The following is a 24,650-nucleotide window of genomic DNA, read 5'->3' as shown; positions in this document are numbered from 1 at the left end:
AGATGTGCCCTAAAGTTAGATTTAATCTTCAAATTAATGGATTGACAAATTGTAATTAAATTGAGCTGTCATAATGAAATGGTATGTCCCAACTGGCTAGTAAAAAATATATATATATATATATATATATATATATATATATATGTATTTAACGTCATGAGGTAGTTTGTAAAAAAATAATAATAATACAAAATTAAAAAATAAAACCTGTCAGAAAAACCCATGAAAAAACAACTAAATAAGAATGAAAACAAATAACAGACGCTACTTCCAACTCCTCGGTGTATTCTGGTGAAGGTGGGCGCGCGCTCACATCCAACTTAAGGGACCTATTTGTCCCAAAGAACGGCCCCCAACGGTCTCGTGAGGAGCGGAACGATGTCATTCTCTCCACACCTGTGCTGCCGCCTCCTGGACGGACGCGACTCCTTTGCAGCGACTGTACTATAAGTGAACGGACAGCTTATGAGCCCCACTCAAAGCGGAGAGAAGCACGCGCAAGGAGCGGAATGGCGAGGATACTAGCGCGGCACCTCCGCGTCCTCCTCGTGGGTCTCCTCCTGGCAGACTCGTGGACTCTCGGGGCGAGCCGTGGGGCGACGTCGCCCGAAGAGGAGCGGGACAAAGAGAGCGACGCGGAGACGCCGTGTGAGCTGAAAACCGTCACCGTGTCTACCCTGCCCGTCCTCCGCGAGAACGAGTTCAGCTTCACCGGCGGAGCCGCGGGGAGCGTGGCCGGAGGAGGGAGCGCAGCCGGAGCAGGTGGCGGCGGAGCAGCCGGCGGAGGAGGAGGAGGAGGAGCAGCAGCAGCAGGAGGGGGGGAATCCCGACTTCTGCTGTTCGTTAGAACTGACCTACCCGGGCGAATCTCTGTAGTGGATGACCTGGACAACACTGCTCTTCCTTACTTCACTCTGGGTAAGAACTAAGGGATGTTGTGCAGTCAGTGGTGGTTGCACCACCATGGGGGCAATAATGTTTCAGTTATGCCCCCCCCCACCACTTCATAAACTTTAAACCCCCCTTGTCCCATTCCTTCAGCCTCACTTTCCATATACGACTTCAGTCTAAGAAACCGTGCACACCCCCTATGCTGGACCTCCCTCCACCAACCTCCTCCTCACATCCCAACTTTATTTTGTAGCTAAATATGATTAGGATTTGAAATTTCATGCATTAGGAAAGCGGCCTGCCCCAATCAAACGCTGCAATTTGGCCCTGCAAATGTGCGTGAAATTGGTATTTTATTCTCACGCTGGGGCAGGATTTGGCTGCGTTCTTGGTGGTGCAAGTTACTTGGCTGGTTAAATGGGATAAAACATCCACATGCTGTGTTTTTTTTTTTTTTAAATTTTGCTGTAAGTGTCAGGTCATCTGTGAAAAGCTACTGGCCTGAAAGATGATCTTAAGGTGTAAAAGCATGAAAATGTCTTTGCCAAAAAAAAAAAATGTTGCAGAAAAGCAGCAGTTAAAAGGAGCCTGCCTACCTTGCCTTTCTCCACGTCTCAAAATTGTACCAAAAGGATGGGATGAGAGTCGTCATGTTCTTCTTTTCAGTGGCGTGAGGCACATGGCAGACTTTTTTTTCTTTTCTGTTGTGCGGAGCTGCTGTGTATATGTAACCCGTTAAATGCCTTTAAGTGCACCACAACAGATGCTCTATTATTCAATTCACAGTTATCTCGGGGTCAGCTCCACTGGCACATTAAGGCAACACAGTGAAAACAAAGACAAAGCGAAGCATGCAGGACTCAGCGGAGGTCAGCGAAACGAGAATCCCTGAGAACGTCTCATTACCGGTGCTTTTCGGGCTCTGGTTCGCTGTCTTCCTTCCATCTCAGTTCTCTCAGTTTCATGCCCCCCCCCCCCCCCCCCCCCCCCCCCCCCCCCCGTATGAAGAGTGCCGACTGAACTGGCTGTGCGAGGCAAAAGCGGGCAAGGCAGGCTGAGGGCTGGAGCATTAAGCCACTAAATCACTTTCTATTCTCATTAAGGACAGTCGTTGACTGGTGAGAAAGGCCTCTCTGTCCTCCCAGTCAGCCAGCTAGCAAATTTGCTGCTTCACCCTTTCAGTGCATGGCTGCATACCGTGGAGAGAAGGGGCTTTAATGATCGCATATGGGTAATACATATTGAAGGTCCTCCATGCCTCCCTGTGCATTCTATAAGTTTTGATAAATGGTTTAAGATCATGAATACATTTGAAGAAGCCATTTTTTTAAAGGAAGTATGTTCCTAAACATGCACAGCTCAAACTGCCCCCAATGTTTTTGCTAAAAGTATCTATTATTTTGGATATTTATACCAGTAAGAAGTGAAGAAAAAGTGTTATGCCCTACCTGGGGGGATTTATTTTTTTGCAGAGTAACTTTTTTTTTGTAAACTGGCAGGTTATGTCATTTTAGTGTTTTGCCCTGTTTCATTAATTGGTCTAAGGCTTTTTCTTCTTTTTATTGCCCTGCAACGGGCAGGCGACGTGTCCAAGGTGTACCCTGCCTTTACCTAAAAGTAGAGGGGATAGCCTCCAGCAACCCTGTGTCTCTAAAAGAGATTCAGCAGCTCCTGAGGATAAATTATTAAATGAACAAATTTAGTAAAATATTCTCAGAAGAGGCAAATATCATCCCTTTTTTTCTGTTTTCTGTTTTGATTTAAAGCAGCTATTTAACCTTCAACGGCCTAACAATGTATTCAGGATGTATACCCAGGATTTGCCCCACAGTAACTGGGATAGGCTCCAGCAACCCCGTGACCTGGAAAAGGATAAAGAAGGTTTAGAAAATGGATGAGTAGATGGCAGTTTCGTATGGTTTAGGTGTGTTGTTATGCAACCACATACTTTCACTTAGCATTATTCCAAAAAGTGAATACTAAAATGATTCCGTTTTGTTATCTACTGTTTATTTCAATGTTATTGTTCCAGAAAACCAATTTGATATCACCTGTGCTGTCCTTGTTTTTTAACACCAGAATATCTAGGCAGCTTTTTTCCTAATACATCTATTAGTTGATCCTTCTTAGACAAAAACATTGAAATGGAAATAACATCCCAAAACGAAAAAGAAAAAAAAAAGTTGATTACACAGAATGAGAATTTCAACAACATACACAAGAAACAGTATTTTTCTGTGGCACATAAAAACTGTGCTTTTTTTGTTTTTGTTTTTTAAATTTAAACAAACTAATACTTAGAGTTTAAACATATTCAGAGTGGAAGCAATACATGTGGATTTCTGAACATTGTCTTGTGGCACTTGTGTGCTCAATCATAGCAACAACTTACCCCAATGCTTAATTGTGTTGTTTTAATGGTCTTTAGACAAGAGAAAGTTTTCGAAATGTTCTTCCTGACAGAAAACAAAACATCTTATTGGAAAATATTAGTGTTGCAGATTTATCAGGGCCATAAGAGACTATTGGCTTTCCTGAAAGTTGCAAAATGTCATCATCACCACTGTAATCTCAAACTTCCTTTATGCAGGACTTTTTTAAAAAAAAACATTGTGATAGTTGTGGTGCAGTGGTTAGCATTGTCACTTCACAGATAGAAGGCCCGGGTTTGAATCCCGACAGGGTTCTGTCTACCCAGAGTTTGCATGTCCTCCCAGTCCATGTGTTTGTTTTCTCTAGATGCTTCAGCTTTCTCTGGCCGTCCAAAAACACGCTTCTTAGGTTAACTGATTACTCTAAATCAGTGTTTTTCAACCTTTATTGAGCCACGGCACACTTTAACCTTGACAAAAATCCCGCAGCACACCAGCATCCCAAAAAAAAAAAAAAAGCAGAAATTCATGGTCTGTATTGATCGACAGCCCCCCCCCCACTGCCGCAATCTCACGTGGATTTTTGTTATAATTGTGGCAGAAAAAGCAGGAAGTTGCGGCTGTTTTTTCTAAGAGATGAAATAAAAGTTAAATTAGAAAATTTTGAAACTGTTTGTTTTTTGTGGTTTCAAGACGTTTCACAAGGTCGACTCAGTATGCGCTGTCCCTTTAAGCCAATGCATCATGGGAGATGTAGTGTGAAAACGGCAGAAAAAGGGCAGAAAGACTCGCGTCTCTGAGCTTCATTGTTTTGTTCACTTGTTCCACGGTCTGATACCGGATTCTGTGGAAAGCTACACCGCTAAAGACGAGCTTTAGTTGGTATTTTTGTTAGAACTGAGCGACTTTATCTGCAGAATTAAGAACAAGGAAGTGAATACTTTAAGCACTTCTGATTGGTCAGACTGATGACATGTGATTAAGCCTTCAAGAATGATTGGCGGAGACAGTTAAAGGGGCGGGGACTTTTCCGCAAACTGCTATAGCTGCAGGTAAATCGCAGTACCGTCATAATTATCAAAATGTCTTTAATAGAATTAAATTAACACAAAGAAAAAGTAATTTTAAGATCTTTTATATTCCTAATTACTCAGTGTTTTATCAGGGCCTGTTTGGATGAACAAAGAGCTGAAATCCTGGAGATGGGAAATGTTGTTAGTGCAGTTAATGAGGGCAATTTCCCACGGCACACTTGACCATCTCCCACGGCACACTAGTGTGCCGCGGCACACTGGTTGAAAAACACTGCTCTAAATGGTCTCAAAGGTGTGAATGTGAGTAGGTGGCTGTTTCTGTGCTGTCCGGCAATGGACTGGGGATCTGTCCAGGATGTACGCCACCTTTATCCTTCTGTAGTCCGGGTGGGGACCAGCATTCCCGTGATGTGATGTAGTGGCTCTAGAAAATGTATGTATAGATGTTTTTTTTTGTTTCTCACGACTGCTTTTGAATTCCCTTTTTTACAATCCTTACAAATAGTTTTTTTTATTTTTTTATATTGTGAAATCTTTACAATGAGTAGCATTTTGACTTTAAATCCCACCGGAATTGGGATCGGCTGGTGGCAGCAGCATGCATGCGGGATCCATATGTTTTGTGCACCAAAAGCATGGAATGTCATTTGGATGTGGAAGGGTGGCCATTACCTGATCTGTGGTCTGTGCTGTGAGGATGCTGCTACATGGGGTAAAGGGAATCCTATGGCAGCTTCCACTGTTCTTTGTTGAGAGAAAATAAGAAGGAAACTTTACAGCAGTGTCTTCAAAGGTCTAAAGAACTATCAGAAAATGGTGCTACATTTTTTATTTGACACTTTTTTTTGGTTTTCTGTATGTGCTAAAGTGATCTCAACATTGCTGTATGATGCCAAAAAGTTGCAAAATTGGACAAAAGAAGTAACTGTTCGAAAATAACAAAACGATTTAGTTGAAATGCAATATTTTCTTACAAATTCAGCTCACAGCTCAGAAACTATGTCCAAGACAACAACAGAATTTAAAAAATGTTGGCTTATGACGGCATAATGATAATAAAAACGCTCTAGGAACACTTAAAAACGCTAGAAATGGGACTGAAGTGGATCTTTAACAGAGTGCATTGGTTGCAGGGTCTCATCTTGTTTTTTTTTTTCTTTTTTCTGCGTTCAGAAACTGCCTCTATTGCTGACATGCGTCATTTCCCAGTGAGGTAGATGCAACCCCACGTTATCACACCGCTACCCCCATAAAGTCAAGGAGCGTTATTTTAAGCATCATAAAACCTATCTGTGAGGGTAAAATGGATGTAATATTTTTAAAAAGCCAGTTCTTTGAGAAAAGGGCTAAAATCAACATAAACCAATGAATAGGGAATGATTGTGTCACATAGGACAATACTCCTTTAAAGTAGAATTCTCACATATAATAGTAACAATTACTACAAAATTACACCTCCTTCCAGTCGCTTCTTTCATAACGTAATTCATTTCCTTCTCTTTTTTTTTCTGAGCTGCAATGGCACCGTAGAGATAAGATAAACTGCATAACCTATTAGCCAAATTGCATTCAAATGAGAACAGTCTTGTCTTGTTTAGTCGATAATGTTAAAAGTCAGATTGTTTTGTCAAATCAGCGTCAGAGGTTATTGGGAAAGGCGGAAAAGGACCACACGTTGCCTTCCCACTCTGGCCTGCCTTCCCAGCTTTTGATTTATTACCAAAGTGTCATGGAGAATGGATGAGTAGAAAGGGCAGTGTGGAAAAAAAAATCTGTATTGAACAGCTTCCCTTCTTCCTCCCCGCGTTAGCTTTCTTTGTCCTTTTCTTGAATGTTAGCAAACTGTGAGACATGATCAGTCGTGGGGGGCAAAACAAAAAAAACAGCGTGTTTGACAAAAAGCTGTGCGACAGAGTTGCCGATTTGTTTGCTGTCTCTGCATTGGGAAATTCTTAACCATCTCCCTTTCTTGTCACACCATTATTTCACTTAAGCCGTTGGGTGTTAATGCAGTTTTTCATTCAGCCTTTGGGAAAACACGAAGAAGACCTTATCTCAACATAATTTAAATTCCACTGAGACATTTCTGTCTTGTGATTCTTTGTCACCTGTGATCATGTTTCCTTCCTCACTTGAGGTGTTGTTGGAATGGGTGTAAATCAATACCTTTTGGCAACATGGCTGACTGTGTAAGCACCTCATTAGGAGTCCACCTCTTTGAAAACCTTCAGGCACCTAATGAGACTGAAGACATTCTGATGTCTTGCTGTTCATCGCCTCCCTACATCCCATCAAGTAAATCTTTGTTTTCTGTTTTCTAGCAATCTTTTTTTTAATACTTTTATCTTTCATGTTGGGGAGCCTTTTCCACTTTCCGCTTGGTTTTCTAGCTGTGTGCCTGTTTGGAGGAAAACCAGCTTGTATAGGGATGCACAATTAAAGGCTATAGGGACTGAGAGAAAAAAAAAATGCAGGTACACTAGAACTCCTGGTGTGGAGCGTGTACACACTGTGCTGGGTCTCAGCCTTGCATCAGGGGTTCACTGCACGACAAGCAGTGGTGAAGGAACAAAAGTTAACAGGAGAGATGGTAATTATACCATAGTGGAGGTGAGACAGAGGTGTGAGGACAGAATCGTAGCTGTTAATTGGCTTCAGTTTGAATTTAGTATATTTTTGAATAATGGAAACAAAAATGCACATCAGTTTTCTCAAAAGTAGAATGTAATCTTAAGATTGTAACTGAAGTGTTGGCTCGTAAATCATCTATTTAGCATCATTTGACCGAAGTGTCTTTTTAAGTAAAAAACAAAAATAGCTAAGGCAGCTTCCCTGTCAGCCAAAACTCTTTTGCTGACCACACACTTATGGCAAGTATTTTTGGATTCTAATTTTTTTTATTGTGTCATATTTATTTGTTTTCACCCTATTTTGTCTTTAAAGCTCAGCACATTGCACACACAAAAAAAGGATCAGCGTATCTTAATATTCTCCAAAACTCCAGAATATACTGTATATCTTAATACTAATGTCAAAAGAGGTGCATTCCATGTACATCAGCCTATACTAGATTTTTAGGCCAGTTAAAATGCTGTTTTATGTCTTTTAATGGTGCAGGACTTTGTACTGCTTTTTTTTTTCTTGAAATATGTCTTCCTTTTATGAGCATGCTCATTTTAGCAGCTCAAGGATATCATTTAATGATCCTGGTTAGAACATAAATCCCACTGTTGTTATTACAGTAGGTAGCAGAACACAATCTGTCGTATAAAGCTAAAAAGATATGTTACGTTTGATTTATGTTGTCTTTTTGAGCACATGTGGTTTGCATTTTGTTGACAGCTCAAGCTGTGTGAGCAAGCTGATTTATGAGAGGAAATGTTGAATAATTGACCTCATGACTTAAAGATCATACGCTGGTATGGTAAGTGTTTACAACAGATCTGAACCACAGAAGAGTTCACAGGAAGTGGATTCTGGCCCTCTCCTACAAGCTGCTCATGTCTCATTTCGCTCAGCGTTATCTGAGCATGAACCGAAGTCATCTCACTAGTCAAACAAACTGGCTTTGGTGGACCACTTTAGCATTGCCTCCATGAGCCAGATTGTTTTGCAGTGTTTGATTTTTCAATCCCTGCATATGTTTGTTTATCGTTTACAGGAGAATGAATACGATCCGTTTGTCTCTGTTCGAATACGCCAGATAGCTGGTCATGCAATTTTAAGACTCATTTTGCACATGACCACTTATCTGTACTTCACGTCATTGATTTATAGATACAGGTTGCCTCACAAGGACTTTTGTTAAGCAGGTGTTTTAATTTTTTAATAGAGGTGTACCTTTTTTGATAACCTCTTGCAAACCCTTATGGCTGTCCATATGTGGGGGCCATAACTTTGGGTTGGGAATCATAGGTCTATAACATTAGGGGATGATTGCAACAAGATTTGTTTGAAATTGTTCTTTAAATGTCTCCACCTGACTGCTTCCTATAAACCAAGTCAGAAATACTGTTTGCTTTGTTGAGCTGTGCATAGCTTCACTAGGAATATTCTGTTCACTGCCAAAAATAATTTACACATTGGGGATCTTCAAAACATTCCATAAGTGATTTCCTTTGTCATCTTAGTTATTGGTGACAAGCTGTTCTAAGAACAAAGACATCAGAGAAATAAAAGATGCTGAGACAGAAGGACAAGAAATGCTTTCTTTGTAAAATACACACAGAAGTTGATGTCTTTTATTTGTAATAACTACATCCACGATTGACTCACCTCCCGAAAGAGGGAATGGATTTGGTCTGCTGGGATCAGTCCATCTTACCAAGTTTAATTGTGATAGACCTAAATGATACCATGGGAAAGGATTGATGATGTGCGTGACTCATATATGAAGTGCTTTGCAGCAATTTTTCAAATGTCCTTATGTCTTAAAGCTTTATTTTATCAACAGTATTCAGAATTTCATTTGAACCACTAGTAAATTGCTGGATCTCAACCGTCAATACAATTGCCATGGAACACATTATGATTATCTTTGACACAATAAAAAAAAAAAAAAAGTAAATGTGTCTGATTAATGCAACAGCACTCCTTGTTCTTTGTAATGGGTGATTTATTCAAAACAACGTCACAACAATTAATGTTCGCTTCCCTTAAAAACTTTGACAAATGTTTATTGGAAACTCAATCAACACTTAAACTGTTTGCTGTAAAACACATGAAATATGACTGCAATCATTCATTTGGTTAAATCAATGCAGCAGAAATAGGTCCAATTAATGTGTGTTTTAACATTTTTGAAAAATTATGATATTTTTTTTAAATAATAGGAGTTGATTGCAACCTGCAACAGCTTATCTTTGTTTGAAAAGCTGGACTTTTAGAAAAGAAAAGGCAAGGCGGCGTAGCTCACATGAGAGTATACTTAAAGCTGATCCCCCAAAAGATTCATAGACTCTTGTATTGTATAGAGGCTTTTTAGTCTGCGCTCAGAATGCATAATGTGACACTGATTTATAAAAGCAATTCCATTTAGTCGCTCTTTTTACTCTTTGGGTTTCTTTGGTGTGTCCCCATCACATAATAGAAAGCCCCATGTGACAACAACTGTGTAATGCATTTGCCCTCTTTTTCCAAATACCTATTATCATGCAGACCAGACATTTGGGGCAGAGGGGCTTTGGGTAAAATCCATCAACTTGCACACAACCAATTTAAAACAATCATCAAATGCTGACTTATTGAATGTTTGACTGATTTAAAAAGCAAATCCTCATCAAATCTTCCAGTCCATACACTGTCAAAAAAAAAAATGAACAAACAGATGCTATGCTGAACAAACGGTAAAATTGTCAATGCCTAAGCAAAGTTCTGATTCCTACCATTGACTGTATATGAGAACTGGACTGAGTGACACCACTCCCCAAATAGGAAGTACCCACTGGTTCCAAGAAACCAAAACTCCACAGACATCTATTGAGAAATAAACAGCTATTACTCAGTCATTGTATTTGTCAGAACACTTCATCTTGTTTAATGTTTAAGGTTTAATGTTCGAAACGTTTGATTGACAGATTCTCCTGAGCCCACTGTCAAGTGGTAGGGATGTAGACTTCTGACAAGCTCCCTCCTTTTTGGCAAGAGTGGTTGCCATAGAAATGTTGAATCAGAGAGACTTTGACCAATCATAGCCCGCTCCAAACTGTTCCCAAACAATTGTCCAAAATGTTTTGGTATCCTGAAGCTTTCAGAATTCCTTTCACTGGAACTAAGGAGCCAAGCCCAAACCCAAGTCCTGAAAAACAATCCCACAGCATAATTCCTCCTCCACCAAATTTTACACTTGGCACAGTGTAGTCTGAAGTGTACCGTTCTCGGGCTGCGTGGCTTGGATGCAGCTGCTTGGTCATGGAAACTCATTCCATGAAGCTCTTTGTGTACTTTACTTGGACTAATCTGAAGGTCACATGAAGTTTGGAGCTCTGTAGCAATTGATTGTGCAGATAGTCTGCGACGTCTTTGCAGTATGCACTTCAGCATCCGCCGACCCCTCTCAGTCAGTTTATGTGGCCTCCCACTTTGTGCTGTTGTTCCCAAACTCTTCCATTCTGATAAGAAAGAGAGGACAGTTGGCTGTGGAATATTTAGGAGCGAGGAATTTTCACGACTGGATTTGTTTCACAGATGGGATCCTATGACAGTCCCACTGTTCTGATCATTTGAATGGGTGAGGAAATACTTTTAATAATATAGTGTATGTGTCAACACACAATTTATTTATTTTTTTGTTGTAGATTGATTTCAGTTTTTCTTTTTTACTGATTCTTACTGTGTTCTGTAATTCCGATTTTCTTTCTATTAACTATAAATGATTAAATGCACAAAAAACTATTTGTTAAAAAATGATTTATTTTGAAGATAAGACAAAAATGAACACCTGTTCAAGCAAAGCATTTTGTTTTCTCACTAAAATGGCTTCAAAATACCGGTCTTTGAAGTGTTAACAATTTTTCAGACAGAACAACATTGCAGTTAAAATTTCCTTTGTAAATTTATTTTCCCCCCTTTTTCTTCATTTTACTTTCCATTGCTTTCATGATCAGTTGTTTGTTAGCTGAGTTTGCTGGTATGTCAGTGACACTGGCACCTTTTGTTGTGAGAGTCTGATGTGCAATTTTGCCAAAACTGGCAACAGACAATTTGCATAAGGCTCAATCTTGTGCAAAGGCTCAAATACATCAGACAAATGAGACAAAAAAAACTAGATTAAAATGAGGCTGGCCAGGCCGGATCACACAGATAATCTGTAGATTTCGTTTCCTGGCTGATTGATCTGAATGTCTCTTCATGGTTTGCACAGGAATCTTGCTGGCTTTTTCTTTATAGAAGCAATTTCTGTTTACGGATTGGTGTCCCTATTTCCCATCATTTTCAGAAAGTTTGCCATTACAAATAGGTAAAGCTTTATGAGAGTCTGTACACAGATATTTGGGTTGCTTTGTGACCAACGGTAAAGGCTCTGATTTTGTGACTTCAACCTGCATGAAACAGGCCTTGAAAGTGGTTGAATAAATTGTCAAACACGATTTTTTTAAAAATCTGTAGTTTCGCTGTATATATTTAACCCCAGAATGGGCGACGACTTCTCCATCAGTATGTTTTTTCATTTTGGGAAAGTCTTTTTACCATCAAAGCACTGTATCTATTGCTTGAATTCACATTTTTTGGTGAACCTTTTGTATAATAAAAAAATTCAAAATGATGAGAGTGAGAGTGCAGTTTAATGCACTAAGATGGTATTCTTCCACTTTCGGCTTCTCCCATCAGGGGTCGCCACAGCGAACAAGTCGCATGGTAAATTTGGCAATGTTTTACGCCGGATGCCCTTCCTGACGCAACCTTCTCAAACCGGGCTTGGGACCGGCACAGAGGTAGAGAAGGGAATAAGGAGCAGCCTGGAGTCGAACCCGGGTTTCACAGACGGAAGGCGCTGCAAACCAGCACGAGCTAAACCGGCACTAAGATGGTATTCACTGCTACAAAATAATTTAGGAAGAAGAGGAAAACTTTTCTTTGTTGAACTTTTCTAAAGAAAATATATACGTAAAATGGGAATGCTTTTTAATGACATAGATGCATTTTAATATTTTCAATGTTAAAAAAAGAATTTAGCGATTGAAATGTCACCTCAATAAATGCAAAAATCTTTTAAGTTAAACAGGAAGTGTGAGGTTTTTGATTGACATTTACAATATATTGCACTGCAGGGGTTGACATAGCCCAGAAATTTGCACTGGCCCACAGGGCCAGTAGTTTTTGAAACTTACTGGCCCTGCCTGAAAGTTACTGGCCCGACACCGCGCATAGCGGGACCCGCCGCTCCGCAGGTGCTTGCAACTTTAGGGGGGTCCGGGGGGGCATGCCCCCCCGGAAACTTTTAATATGGTGCAATTTGGTGCATTCTGGTGACATCACTTATTTCTACACTTTTCAATGACTGAAAATAGACCATATCAAACTTAAATCTGCTCTAGTCTGTTTCAGATGTTTTGAAGAGAGCACTGCAGTGTAGTAGGAAACACTAGTTAAGAAGTTTTCATGGTGCTTCTAACGGCAAATAGCGCAATAAATCATAAACCTTAAATGTGTTAAAACAATCTAATGGCAGCTTGAACCATTTAACGAATCAAATAAATCCCTCAATGCATTTGACCAATCGGATGGACGCCTTCACATTGTTGACCAATCAGATGGAGCCCTGTTATGTTAGATGTTTGTAACCTATGTCAACGTGGGTCATTTGGAGTATAATTTTTAAACTGGGAATGGTTATTTGGTTATTTTGCTGTTTGTTTATATACCGCAAATTATATCGTTATCGCAATTTTAATCTCTGATATCGCATATCGCGAGTTTTCCTCATATTGTGCAGGTCTAACTGAGATCATTCAGCTAACTAAAAATAGTTACTGCTTACAGTGTTGTAAAGAAAAACTAAATTAAGTAGTTTAACATTCTACTGCATTTGAGTCTGAGATTCAGGTATTTGGAGTTGCCTTTGATTCTTTGACATTCAGCTTAAAGCTTAGTGGATACAGTTTCATCTTCAATGCATTCATTAAATATCTTGCTGTCCATATTACTAATTATACCCATTACTCCATCTAACATATTCCTTTCTATTCCTGCCATGTCTTCCACATCTCTGACATGCTTCAGTCTCTCTTCAGTGACGGTGTCGGATTTATAATCAAATGTAATAATAACCCACTGGCTTGTGCCTTCCTTGTTGCTGTTTAACATTGTTTTGTATTGAATTGTTAAATTCAATAAAGTTTGAAAAAAAAAAAGTAGTGAGCGCGTGCCGCGTGGTGCTCGGCAGTGAAAGCCGCGTGCGCGCAGGCGGGAGAGAAGGAGAAGTGATCAAAGGTTTCCCATAGAAACCCTTGAAGTCTGAACACAGGACTAGCAGAAAAACTAAATTATGAAGACGAGGTAAATCTACACGTTTTCGCAAAATTTACTTTATTGAAAAAGGTGAAGAATAAATAAACCGTTAGATATTTTAGTGGCCCGAGCGGGCAAGTGAAAAGTAAAGTCTTGTGGTCCGCACTGCTCGAAAAACAGGACCGGGCCAGCGGACAAATGGCTATGTCGAGCCCTGCACTGTAAATGTGAAAGGAAAATTACAAAAAAAATAGTGTGTGGTAAACTAAACCCTGTATGATACAGTATTGCTCTTCTTTCGAGTAGTGCTCCAGATTCTGACATTTGCAGGCTTTTGTTTACGCTTACTCTCTCAACATCCTGCCACAGCATTTCTGTCAGGTCGAAGAGTGGACTTAAACTGGGTCACTGCTACACCTCGACTCTTTTCTTTACCTCTTATGTACGTTTGCTGGTGTGTTTACGAGTACTGTGTTAGTAAATGACCCCATTTCAGCTTAATTTCAACCATCGGGCTCTTGGCCTCACATTTAACTCAAGAATACACAGATATTCAAAGGACTTTAAGGCTAGTTTAATGCTAAAATCTTTTGCCTAGTCATTGCTAACATGTTGCAATCTTTGGTGATTTTGAAGATAACAATTGTCTACATTATCCAAATAAAGTCCTCATTAATTGTACAGTTCTCACATATCAGACTACTGATATTGTAGAGCTACTTCTTGCTTTCAGAGGCTGCCAGTGTGAAGTAGTCACATGGTGATTTGGCAGAGGTTTTTCACTGGATGCCCTTCATGACACAAGCAGACTGTGACCGTACCTGGCTTTGAACCCATGATTTGCTGGTTTCAAGCCCAGTGCAATAGCCACTTTTTCACAGCTTTGCCCTATGGAGCGCAGATTAAAGTTTTTTTTGGATAGTTTCTTTTTGGTCAATGTCAAATACTCTTCAAATCTGAGATCAACAGATTTTGTTGAATGTTGTAAATAATATAAGATGGTTAAAAATATGCTTACATTTATAGGTCATAGCTTTTTTTTTTTAATCGTTGGTGTCAGTTTTTTTAATAATGGATAAGCTCATTGTTTTTGTCTAGGCCTGTTTCATTTGGTTGTGTATGTTTTGTTTTTTGAATAATACTGTTGAATAAAAATTCAAAAGTATTGTCACATTTTCATTTCTTTTTCCCTTTCCCCTTATTTTTACTATTGATATCTTCATGAATTGTGTTAGTTTAAAGTCATTTCAGTGCTTTTTATTTATTTATGTATTATTTTTAAGATAGGAGATGTCAGTCCTTTAGTCATACCTAGTTCTTATAGCATAATTGAAATCAAATAAAGTGTTTTTCTGACACTCCTTTGGAAAACAAAGAGAAAAAAAAAGATTGTGAGCTTAAAGACGGTAAAGAGAGCCATTGTTCATACACGTTGGTTTCAGTGATGTTTAGGAACCATAAAATTGGATTCCCAGTGGAATTTTTCCTGCCCCGTGGAAATGTGCAGTTGGCTCGGCAACAGCTCACTGCACCCCCATGGGTCCCACAAAAGATTTTAAACCTTTTATCTCTGCTGGTGTTTTTTTTTTTTTTTTTTTTTGTATTTACATTTCCTCCAAGTTACAAAATCTCAGAGATTTCCTGCAGATAAAGTTTGAGCCATTATTCTCTCTTCAATTGTTGGAGGATCTCCCCCCCCAACTCCACTTACAGTTCTTTTATGCTCCATCATGCTTTGCAGAACAAGTTGCTGCAGGATGTTGCTTTATCTCCACAGATATGCAGTAGTTCTGTCTCCAGTATTATTGTCTGAATGTTACTTGTTAATTGCAAAAACTAGACACGTACTGCTACGTACACAGTGTTCAGGAACATGCTAAACGGGAATTCTTGAACACAGCTTTTGCATACGGTGTTCATACTGGACGGTCACTACCAGATTCTAGCACATGCACTCGCAGTTGGAAGAGGCTCTGTGTGAATGGTCAAAGCGGTGCAAATCTTGCAACTCTTGCTCCAGACTTTTTCTTTCCCATAGCTGTATTCCGATAACTGGCAAGGTGTTATCATTTTGGTCTGGCACTGACTGCTAAAATTGATTTCTCCTATATAATCAATTTTTGAAATGTTTGTTACTGCCGTGTTTTGATAAGAACCGAGTAAGACTTCAACTGGTTTAACATTAGATGCACGTTCAGTACGTACAGTAGTACGTAGTGCCCAAATACGGATTTAAAGCCTTCAATACGGACTTATGACACTGGTACTATCGGAAAGCCCAAAACGTGAATATATGTGCATTTACATTAACTTTTGATTGGAAGTTGTCACTTTAATGCCTGTTTCCGAGCCCTGTGTGTAGTGACATACTACTTTAGATATTGTTCATTTTTTTCCTGTTATTGTCTGTCTTTGTTAAAGTGTTCATGTGAATGTATGCTATTATGAGAGTCAGGCCAGAATATTTTGCCTTTTGGATTAATAATCTGAATATAGTGAATTTTTGCCTCATTATCTAACGCCGCACTTTGAATTCACTTTTAGAATACGTCTCCAGTTATATTTAATCTGTCTTTTCTCACAGCTGCAGTTAAACTGAACAGAGGCGCATTCAGCACACTTGTGATAAGCCTTCAGGGGAAAAGAGCATTTGCCCTCACATTCCAGTTAACTGATTGGTATTTTACAGCTGTTTTTCTTTTTACTTTCACTCAAGAGTAAGCCTCCCTTTTTGCATTTGCCAGTAACTTTATTTGTTTTTGTTTTTTTAACTGGAAAAAGTTGCATTTTTAATGTGTAACAGCACAACTGTGGTTACTGATGTCTTCAGTCACATCAACAATTTACACTTGAGTCCTACTTTTAATCTTTTTTTTTTATTATTTTAAGCCTCTAAGATGGCCTAAAAATTAGAATAACATTAGCCGTACAACAAAAATGGCTACTCAGCCATACGGTTTTGAGCCAGCCGCCTGCTCAGACCAGGTAAATGAAGTTTGATCTAGTTGTCTGCAAGAGGATGTGTCAAAGGGAGCTGAGCAGGGAGCTTGTGGCCAGCAGACTGTAGTGTGTACACAACAACTTCAAACTTTTTGGGGTCTTTCTATCCACCCCCTTTGCTCTTTTTAAAAACCACATATCTTATATTTTTCCATTTAAACAAAAAGAACATCTTAAAAAAAAAAAAAAAAGATTAAGAGTTGTATCTCTTTGTAAGGCAGACTGAAATGTTTCCTGAAGTGTGGTGTGTCTTCTACCCATTAGTCCAATGTTGGGATCAGTGTTGTGCAACACGACTGCAATCAGGACAAATGCACTATTAACTCTGCAATGAGACAGCTCAACAAACAAAATTAATGGGACGTCTCCAGCTGTCAGCCCTTAGTTAAGCTTATAACTGGATTGGAGTGTGCGGGAGCATTTTTTTTTTTTCTGAAGTGAAGACATTGCATTTAAGGCTTAATGTGGTTTGCCCAACATTTCAGAAAACTTTGCTTTCCTCTAACTGAAATGTCAGATTAGAATTTTTTAAGTTTAATACCGTCTGTGGATATAATTAAAAAAAATCCTTTTATCTTTGCTTTAATGTAATATTTTATTTGTGAGACCACTGTCTCACTGAGCGGTGTATGTGATCATATGGCTTTCTATACCATTGTGTTTATAAGGTAAAGAAAACCCAGTACACCTGTGACTTTAATTAGGAAGAAATTTCACACTCATTTACTGAGAAACTTGCTTCTATGTTTACTTATGTCCAATTAAATTAACAGCTGAATTTGTTAGCATAAAACTGTTCTACCTTTTGCAAGTTAAAATTAGTACAATACGCTTAAGATATCTTGATTTATTGGGGTTGTCTTGTGGTTACAGTTCTAAAAAGCAGGGGGTGGCCTGATCAATATGAGAATCAATAGCATCAATATTGATACTAGCGTAATGAGATTGATACTTTCTATACTTCCGCAGTTTTTCTTTACTACGTACAGTAAAAAGCTTGAATTTACTTATGAAGTTCATGCAAGCGCAGCGCCTGTCTCCTTTGGGCAAAAAACCTGTGCGATCTGAGCTGAAAACTGCCCAATCTGCTTAAATAGCAGAAACTCCCCAGCTGCTGGTCACACTTTGTCCCTCTCCTAGCTGCTTCATTGGGCAGCAGTGAGATTTATTAAAAAGCCACATATCTCCACTAATGGCAGGATTGTTTGATGTGTTTTTTACATTTTTGTATTTAGTGGTATTTAAACCACCAAATGGTTCCTGAGCTACTGTGTCTCCAGTTTTCCACACCCCCTGGGTTTAAATGCAGGGAACAAATTTTACACACCTAAGTGCGTGAAAACAAATGTGACTTTAACGTAACTTTGTTACAGTGTTGCTTTTGTTCACTTTTTTGTTCCGCTTGTAGTTGCTTTTTAAAAAAATTCCACTAGTTACTGTTTCCTCCTTATTATTGTAATATGCTATTATTAATATACATGTTTTGTATTTGATACATGTTCAGTTCAGATTGTTGTAATTAGTTAACACACATTTTTATTTGCTGCAAGTCTCTATCCTATTTAATTTACACTTAATGAAAAAAAATTTTGCATTTCCAAAATTATTTTATAATCAAACATTTCAAGCAAAAGTATCGGTATCGATATATTGATACTGGCCCTGGAATTACTTGGTATCAGATCGATACCCAAATTCCCAATATCCCCTTCCCCAACTGATAGCTATCATGTCCTTTACTCCAAATTTTTCTCTTGTTGACTGTAATAGAATCTGTGGGAAACTATGTTACATATGTCATAAAAAAATATTTAAATATTTCAAGTTTCAAGTTTAGTGAGATTTGTGGAGCCAATTTACCAACTGAAACAAAGTCAGAAATAAAAAAAGATCCAATCTGACACTTGAACAGTCAGAATATTGCCTTTTTCTTGTTATAATGAATAATTGAATAGTGTAGCACAATATTTATTTATTTGATTAAACATAAGAACTAACTCATATTTTTTCTGTCAGAAAACAATAAAATGTAATGATATTGGTAGAGGTCATGACCCTGAAAATCTCATCAACAATCACTCAATGCAAAAATATTAAAGATGACGATGACTATTTAAAAGGCACAACAACTTAAAAAAAAACATTACATATTTGAAGTATTCAATGTTCACATACCTTTTTAAAGTATATGATTAGTATGGAGGAGATCCAGTATTACCGAATGCCAAAACACATTGGATGATGACATTTGTCCATCATTTCAACCCAATCAGTAATGTCCCACAGTTCCTACCTTTTCTCTTTTTCCCGCTTTTGTGTTTCATTCTTTATATATTTTGTTTTGATTTCTGGAATTGTTTTATTTTTTTTTTTTTTTAACTTGTCCTGTCCAACAACTGGGCAGACAGATGAGAGCTGAGGGCCTCTTGTGTTGGACATATTTTACTTTAACAAGAGGGGTTATTAATCTTCAGACAAACCAAAGGTATGTCTGAATAAACCCCTTTTGTAATTGAGGCCAAACTTTATTAATTTCAATCATGTCTGAAAATCTTTGGTGTTGGACCGGACGGAAAAGGAAAGAGGGGAAGAAGAGAGAGGGACGTTAGAGAGAGGGGGGGTAGGGGTGATAATAGGAGGGGAAGGGGGATAAGACCATGAAGCAGCATAAAGCAACAAGTTTACTGGTTGTTAATCATTATGGTAAGGTTCAAATGTAGGAAAAAAAAAAAAAAAGGGGGCGGAGCCTGTCCACACACACACTCAAATGTTATAAACACACCTGCTAGCTGCAAAAATGTCCACCTGTCGACATGTACACAAAACAGATAGTGTTCACACGCATATTTATGCCTTAAAACCAACTAGTGTGAAATATTTCAGTCATTCAGTCATGCAAACTGTTAGTGCAAAGGTGAGCTAACACCTGTGCTCAGGTGAGTGTTTATGTTCTTCTAAAATGGATGGTGGAACGTGAAAAGAAGGAGGGAAAGTGCCCAGCCATCCCCACCCCAAGACCCCCACCGCAGCAGCAGCGGCAGCGGCAGCCGGAATCCCCCCAACGCCACACGGGAACCGGCAGGGAACAACCGCCGCCCGGGCGACCAACCCCGCCACCCAGGCCAGGGCCAGCAGGGCCGCCGCAAGGCCCCCAGAGCCAGAGGCCAGGGACGCACGGAGGGAAAGAGAGCGCTGCCCCAGCCCAACCAGGAGAGCAGCCCCCCCGCCGCGCCGGGAGAACCCAACGCAGGGCCCCACCGGAGAAGGACGCCCACAGCCCCAAACGAGCACCCCACCACCACCCAGGAGTTCCGGGCATCCCCCCGCCCCAACCCCAGGTACGAGCCAGGACCCCCCAAGGGAGACCCGCCCCGCACTCCAGGCAGCCACCCGCCCGGCCCACTGTTGGTCCAGGGAGGAGCAAGGCAGGGGCCCGCCGCCCCCGCCCAGGGGGGGGGAACCCCGGGGAAAAAAGAGGGCCCACAAGGGGTGTTGTAAATATGGCCCGACCAGGCTCGGCCACAGTTGGAAATTTGGCGGGGCCCAGCACTCAGGAGCAAGGACCAGAACCCACCCCCCAGGGACCAGACACCCCCGGCTCAGATGTAATGTGAACCCCCCCACTGCGCGGAGAGAGCACCGCCGGGCCCAGGAAGCCGGCACCCCGGGGACACGGCCGCCGCTGCAAAGGGGCCCGTACCCCCCACCAGGGAAGAGGCAGGGGACAGACGGACCCAGGTCCCACCTTCCTTGCAAAATGTGTGTGCGTGTATGTGTGTTTGAAAGGGTGTGTGTGTGCATGTGTGTGTGTTTATGTTGGGATGTATATATTGAGGGGGGAGGGGTGTGTGTAATAAGGGGGGTGCGGTTAAAATTGGCGGGTAGGGCACTAAGGGGACATCTCCTGATTACTCACAGTGACGTCCCCTCACCCTCCCCACCAAGGGGCCCTAAATGTCTAAGGTGCGGTTAAAATTGGCGGGTAGGGTGCTAGGAGGACATCCGCTGCTTGCTGGCAGTGATGTCCAAGCACCCCCCCTACCAAGGGCCCTACATGTCTAAGGTGCAAATAAAACCGAAAGAGGGGGGGCCCACTCCATACGGCAACCACAGGAGGGGGGCCACTGCCTAGTAAACCCCCCCCCCCAAGGCTCATCGCAGGCTAAGCCCCCCACCCCCTCACCCTATTATGAGGTTATATGAGGAAGGGGGTAAGTTGGGGACAGATGATAGACTGTCCCTCGGTGGTCAAACAGCTGTCCCCCGCCCCTCCCCCAGCAAGGGGGCCAGGCCCACCCAGCCCCGGGGCCCCACCCCCGGAGGCGCATACACCCCAGGCCCAGCACCACCCCCCCCACACAGAGAGAGAGGAGCCAGAAAGCGCCGCCCCCCCCCCGGAGTAAGCCCAGGCCCCCACCCCCAAACGCCGGCCCTAGAAGAGCTCTGGTCAGGCCTCGACGGGACCGAGGCAGCCAACCGGCCGGGGAAACCGCCGATGGCCTCAGCGGAGACCCCGACCCGTCAACCCCCCCTGCCCCGTACCAATAGTGCCCCCCCCCCCCTCCCCCAGAATGCCCCCCCACAGGACAGGGCCGACAAGACCCCCACCCCACCCCACCCCCAGACCCCGCAGCCGAAGCGGATGACACCCAGAGCGACCGGGGGCCCCAAGAGGGTTGCCCCGTCCCGCCCCAGAGCCAGGGAAGGGCCGATCCCAGCCCCAGGTGTAGACGGGAAGCCCATCCAGCGCCGCTGGGCCCCCCCCCCCGAGCAGCGCCCCCCGCCAACCCCCCCCAGCACAGGCAAAGGGACCACCCCCCCAAGCCAAGCCAGACCACCACCCCACCCCCCCACCACGCACCCCCACACCCAAGCCCAGAGGACCACGCAGCGCCCCAGGCCGCCCCACCCAGGCGCCCGACCCGACCCCCCGACCAACGGAGCCCCCACCACCCCCGGCCAGGCACCGGTTTTTGAGCACTGATTTCTGGAAATTTATTTTGTTATCTGAAATGTTTCATTTTTATTTTGTTTCTTTCTTTCTTTTTTTTTTTTTTGGGGGGGGGGGGGGGGTGAATTACAAGCACCTCTAAAATAAATTTCGTGTATGGAATAATTTATATTTCCCGCCTTTAATATATTTTCTGTCCACAGTCCGCAATCACAACGATATACAGTATTCAAGTTGGCAAAACATGCAAGAACGCAAACACCTATGTAAATATGACTTTATAAAACTCGACTTGGAGCATTTTTTAACATCAAAATTCCAAACCAGGGTTGACAACCAAAACAGAATAATAAAGATTCCCCGAAATGGGTCATTAGCCAGAAGCATGGCGGTAAACACTGAAAGGTGAGGTCAAGAATTAAAATTAGACAGCTAAGAACGGATCAGGTAACACGGCCTGGTGTTTGCTTAAAATAGGCAGTATAAGACGTGAATTGAATGTGGTTGGTCACTAAGGTGAAACTGATTTTTTTACATTAAAATTCTGAATTCTGGGAAAACAAATCAAACCAATTAAAAAAAATGCTGATGTTTAAAGTGTTTTTTGTTATAACTCACAACATTTATTGTGAAAAGGTCTTCAATAAATATGTTTTTTTGCTCGTTGAAAGTTTATTATCTCTTTATTTTAAAGTTAGGATAAAAGTGCCATCACCGAATATTTCAATGCCAAGAAAATACTTGCACACTTTTTTCAACAAGCATTGAATAATTAGCATTACATGCTCTCTTTTTTTTGCATTTGTATCCACTTAGATGCTGTCAGAGTCCAGATCGTTTAACATTAATAAACTCTTGGACAACTGGGTGATGGATTTATTCCTTAATGATTTCACTATTACTGTACATCCACTGATCTAATGGGATTTGCCAGACTCACTATTATGATGAAGTAGGCAGATGATTGTCAGGATGTTGCCGCTCATCAGTCATATTAATAGCATTTATATGTCATTATAAAAGTCTCTTAATGGATGATAAATGCTTTCAGGCGAGCTTTCTTCTGCTTTACTTAATTGAGTTGAAGCCAATGTTTGCTTCTCTACCAAACGCAAATTGCAACTTGAGCGCTGTGTTTTCTGGGGTCTTCAAAAAAAAATGTTGCGTCAGTGCTATTTGCCAGTGGATTTAAACAGCCCCCTTTGCAATCTATCGATTCAATGACTGGTAAAGGTTAAGTGGTGTAGGATTGTCAAATATGCAAACATCTGCATTGAGAAAGGTTAATACATCTTTCTGTTTTGCATTTACTTCTCTATTCCTTTATAGACACAGGCAAAAGAAAAAAAAAGTTTTTTTTAAACTTCTTAATTCTCCATTATACAGACCTGAAACCTGGGCTGCCTGTTACGCCCCTTTTAATGTCTAGGGGTACATCGAGGGCCATAAAAAGTAAAGTTTTGGCTACGAAATTGACTTAACAAAAACACCAGAAGAATGTCTCCAGAAAAATATATCAAGTTCATTTACAAATTAATAAACAACAATCAAAAAGAACTAAAAGTGAAGCAAAAAGGCTTCAGGGTGAACCAAGGCCAAAGAAACAAACAAAACATAATCTTACCAGTAAATAAAAGAAAAGGGAAATCAATGACAAAACACTAACCTCCCTAGACTTACAAAAACAGGAGAAAAACATCTACTAAAGAAAATGGCAGTTCACCCCTTCAGCTTCAATTAAACAGAACTACAAACCAAAAGACTAAACAGAATGGCCACAAAACCATAAAAAAATTACAAAATACTAAACCACAACACTAAAGTGCAACACACAAAACAGGTGATGAACTACAAAACCAAAATGGAGAAGAGGGCTAAGCTGCAGAGGAGACTGGTTGCAGCCAAGCTCCCTTCTCACAGGCTGGAGGTCCACAAGGTGCTTTTTAAGGCTGCCTCCACCAGCTTGGGTCCAATTGGAGGCCACAACTTCATGCCCCACACCTGCAAATCACAAACAAACAGACACAAAGATCCACAAAAACAACGAGGTCCCACTCTGATACAAAAAATACCATACACAAAATACAGAACAAAAAGAAATCCAAATCCAAATACGGCCATAGCCGTAACACCCCCCTTCCCAAGATAAAACTTTTTTCTAAAGTAGTATTTATCCTAGAAAGGAGCATCCACACAAAGTGGTAGCTCTCACAGAGCTCCCCACACAAATTCAAGATGCACCACATAAACATAAGACGCTACACAAAACCTAAGATATGCCACACAAAATGCACCAGACAAACCTAAAACGCCTCACACAAACTCAGGATGCCCGCCCTTCAAGACACACGCCCCTCAAACTCAGGACGCGTGCCCCGCAAGACACGCGCCCGTCAACTAAGGACGTGCACCCCTCGAGGCACGCGACCATCAAACTCAGGACGCATACCCTTTGAGGCACGCAACCATTAAGACTAGTCTCAAGACTAATCACAGAAGACTACACAAAACAAACTGCTCAAAATTGACTACACAAACGAATATGTTGCACCAAACAGAACTCAACATAAAGTTTGGTTAACAGTTTTCTTCCATTTACAAAAACTTGGTAGTGTGCTTAAAGCACCAACTTCAAATATTTTGACCAGGCCACACAGGTCACAATGCACTCATAAGCTATTACAAATCCAATTCATTTTTCAAACTTAAACTTAAGAGCGATGTTTTTACTCACAAATTTAGAAGAGCAGTGGACTTTCTCTTTCGCAACCCCAGAGCAATGCAATTGGGTCTGCCCTTGCACCGGCTACGGCTGCAGGAACTTACGCACCTGCCTCCGCCCGATAAGGTCAGTAGCATTGGCAAGGCAACACCTGCAGTAGCCTCCACTCCTACAATGTCGCCTACACCACCTTCAACTGATGTCTCCAGCCAAGGTCTGCCTGAGGGTTTGGAGCACTCCCAGCTCAAATAACAACTGCTCTTTCCAAAATGCTCTTGGTCTCAAAAACAACAAGTCACTGACTACAAATCTCAAGTTATTGCCCACAAAGAAAAGAAAATTGTTAACCAAAGTCTCCAAACACGATCAAAACCCACATATCAATACAAACAAATCACGAATGGTTAACAAATCCTGCCCAATTAACTGCCCAACTTTGAAAAGTCCAATCAAATTTAAATTATTATGATTTTTAATAGTTCAATCTATCCTACTTTCTGTACATCTCTATTCTACAAAGCTGTATAAAGATTCACACCTTTTATTAAATCGTCAGGCTTTTTATCTGATGTCTGACAGACTCTAAAAGACCCTCTCTGATCATCTTCTGATCTATTTTTAAAGTGTTCCCTGTGGTGTCTTAATTATGATTATGCCATTTTTAGCCACAAAAAAAAAAGTTGTCATTTTCTAGGACAAAGTTCCTGCAGAGCCGCAGTAGTAGATTGGAA

The 24,650-nt window shown here is 41.1% G+C and overlaps 1 protein-coding gene across 1 annotated transcript in view; it reads left to right on the top strand.

Moving 5' to 3' along the window:
* Window positions 1-279: 279 nt before the first annotated feature.
* The window catches only part of astn2 (astrotactin 2), a 325,617-nt gene continuing 301,246 nt past the window's right edge, over window positions 280-24,650 (top strand). Inside the window, exon 1 of the mRNA XM_023961099.2 lies at window positions 280-918. Coding sequence (XP_023816867.1) covers window positions 510-918 — 409 coding nt within the window. The 5' untranslated portion in view covers window positions 280-509. The remainder of the gene's footprint in view (window positions 919-24,650) is intronic.

This window comes from Oryzias latipes, chromosome 12, assembly GCF_053564925.1.
Source record: "Oryzias latipes strain Hd-rR chromosome 12, Olatipes_Hd-rR_3.1".
In the NCBI taxonomy this organism is placed as follows: domain Eukaryota; kingdom Metazoa; phylum Chordata; class Actinopteri; order Beloniformes; family Adrianichthyidae; genus Oryzias; species Oryzias latipes.
This window is presented reverse-complemented; position numbering and strand designations above follow the sequence as displayed.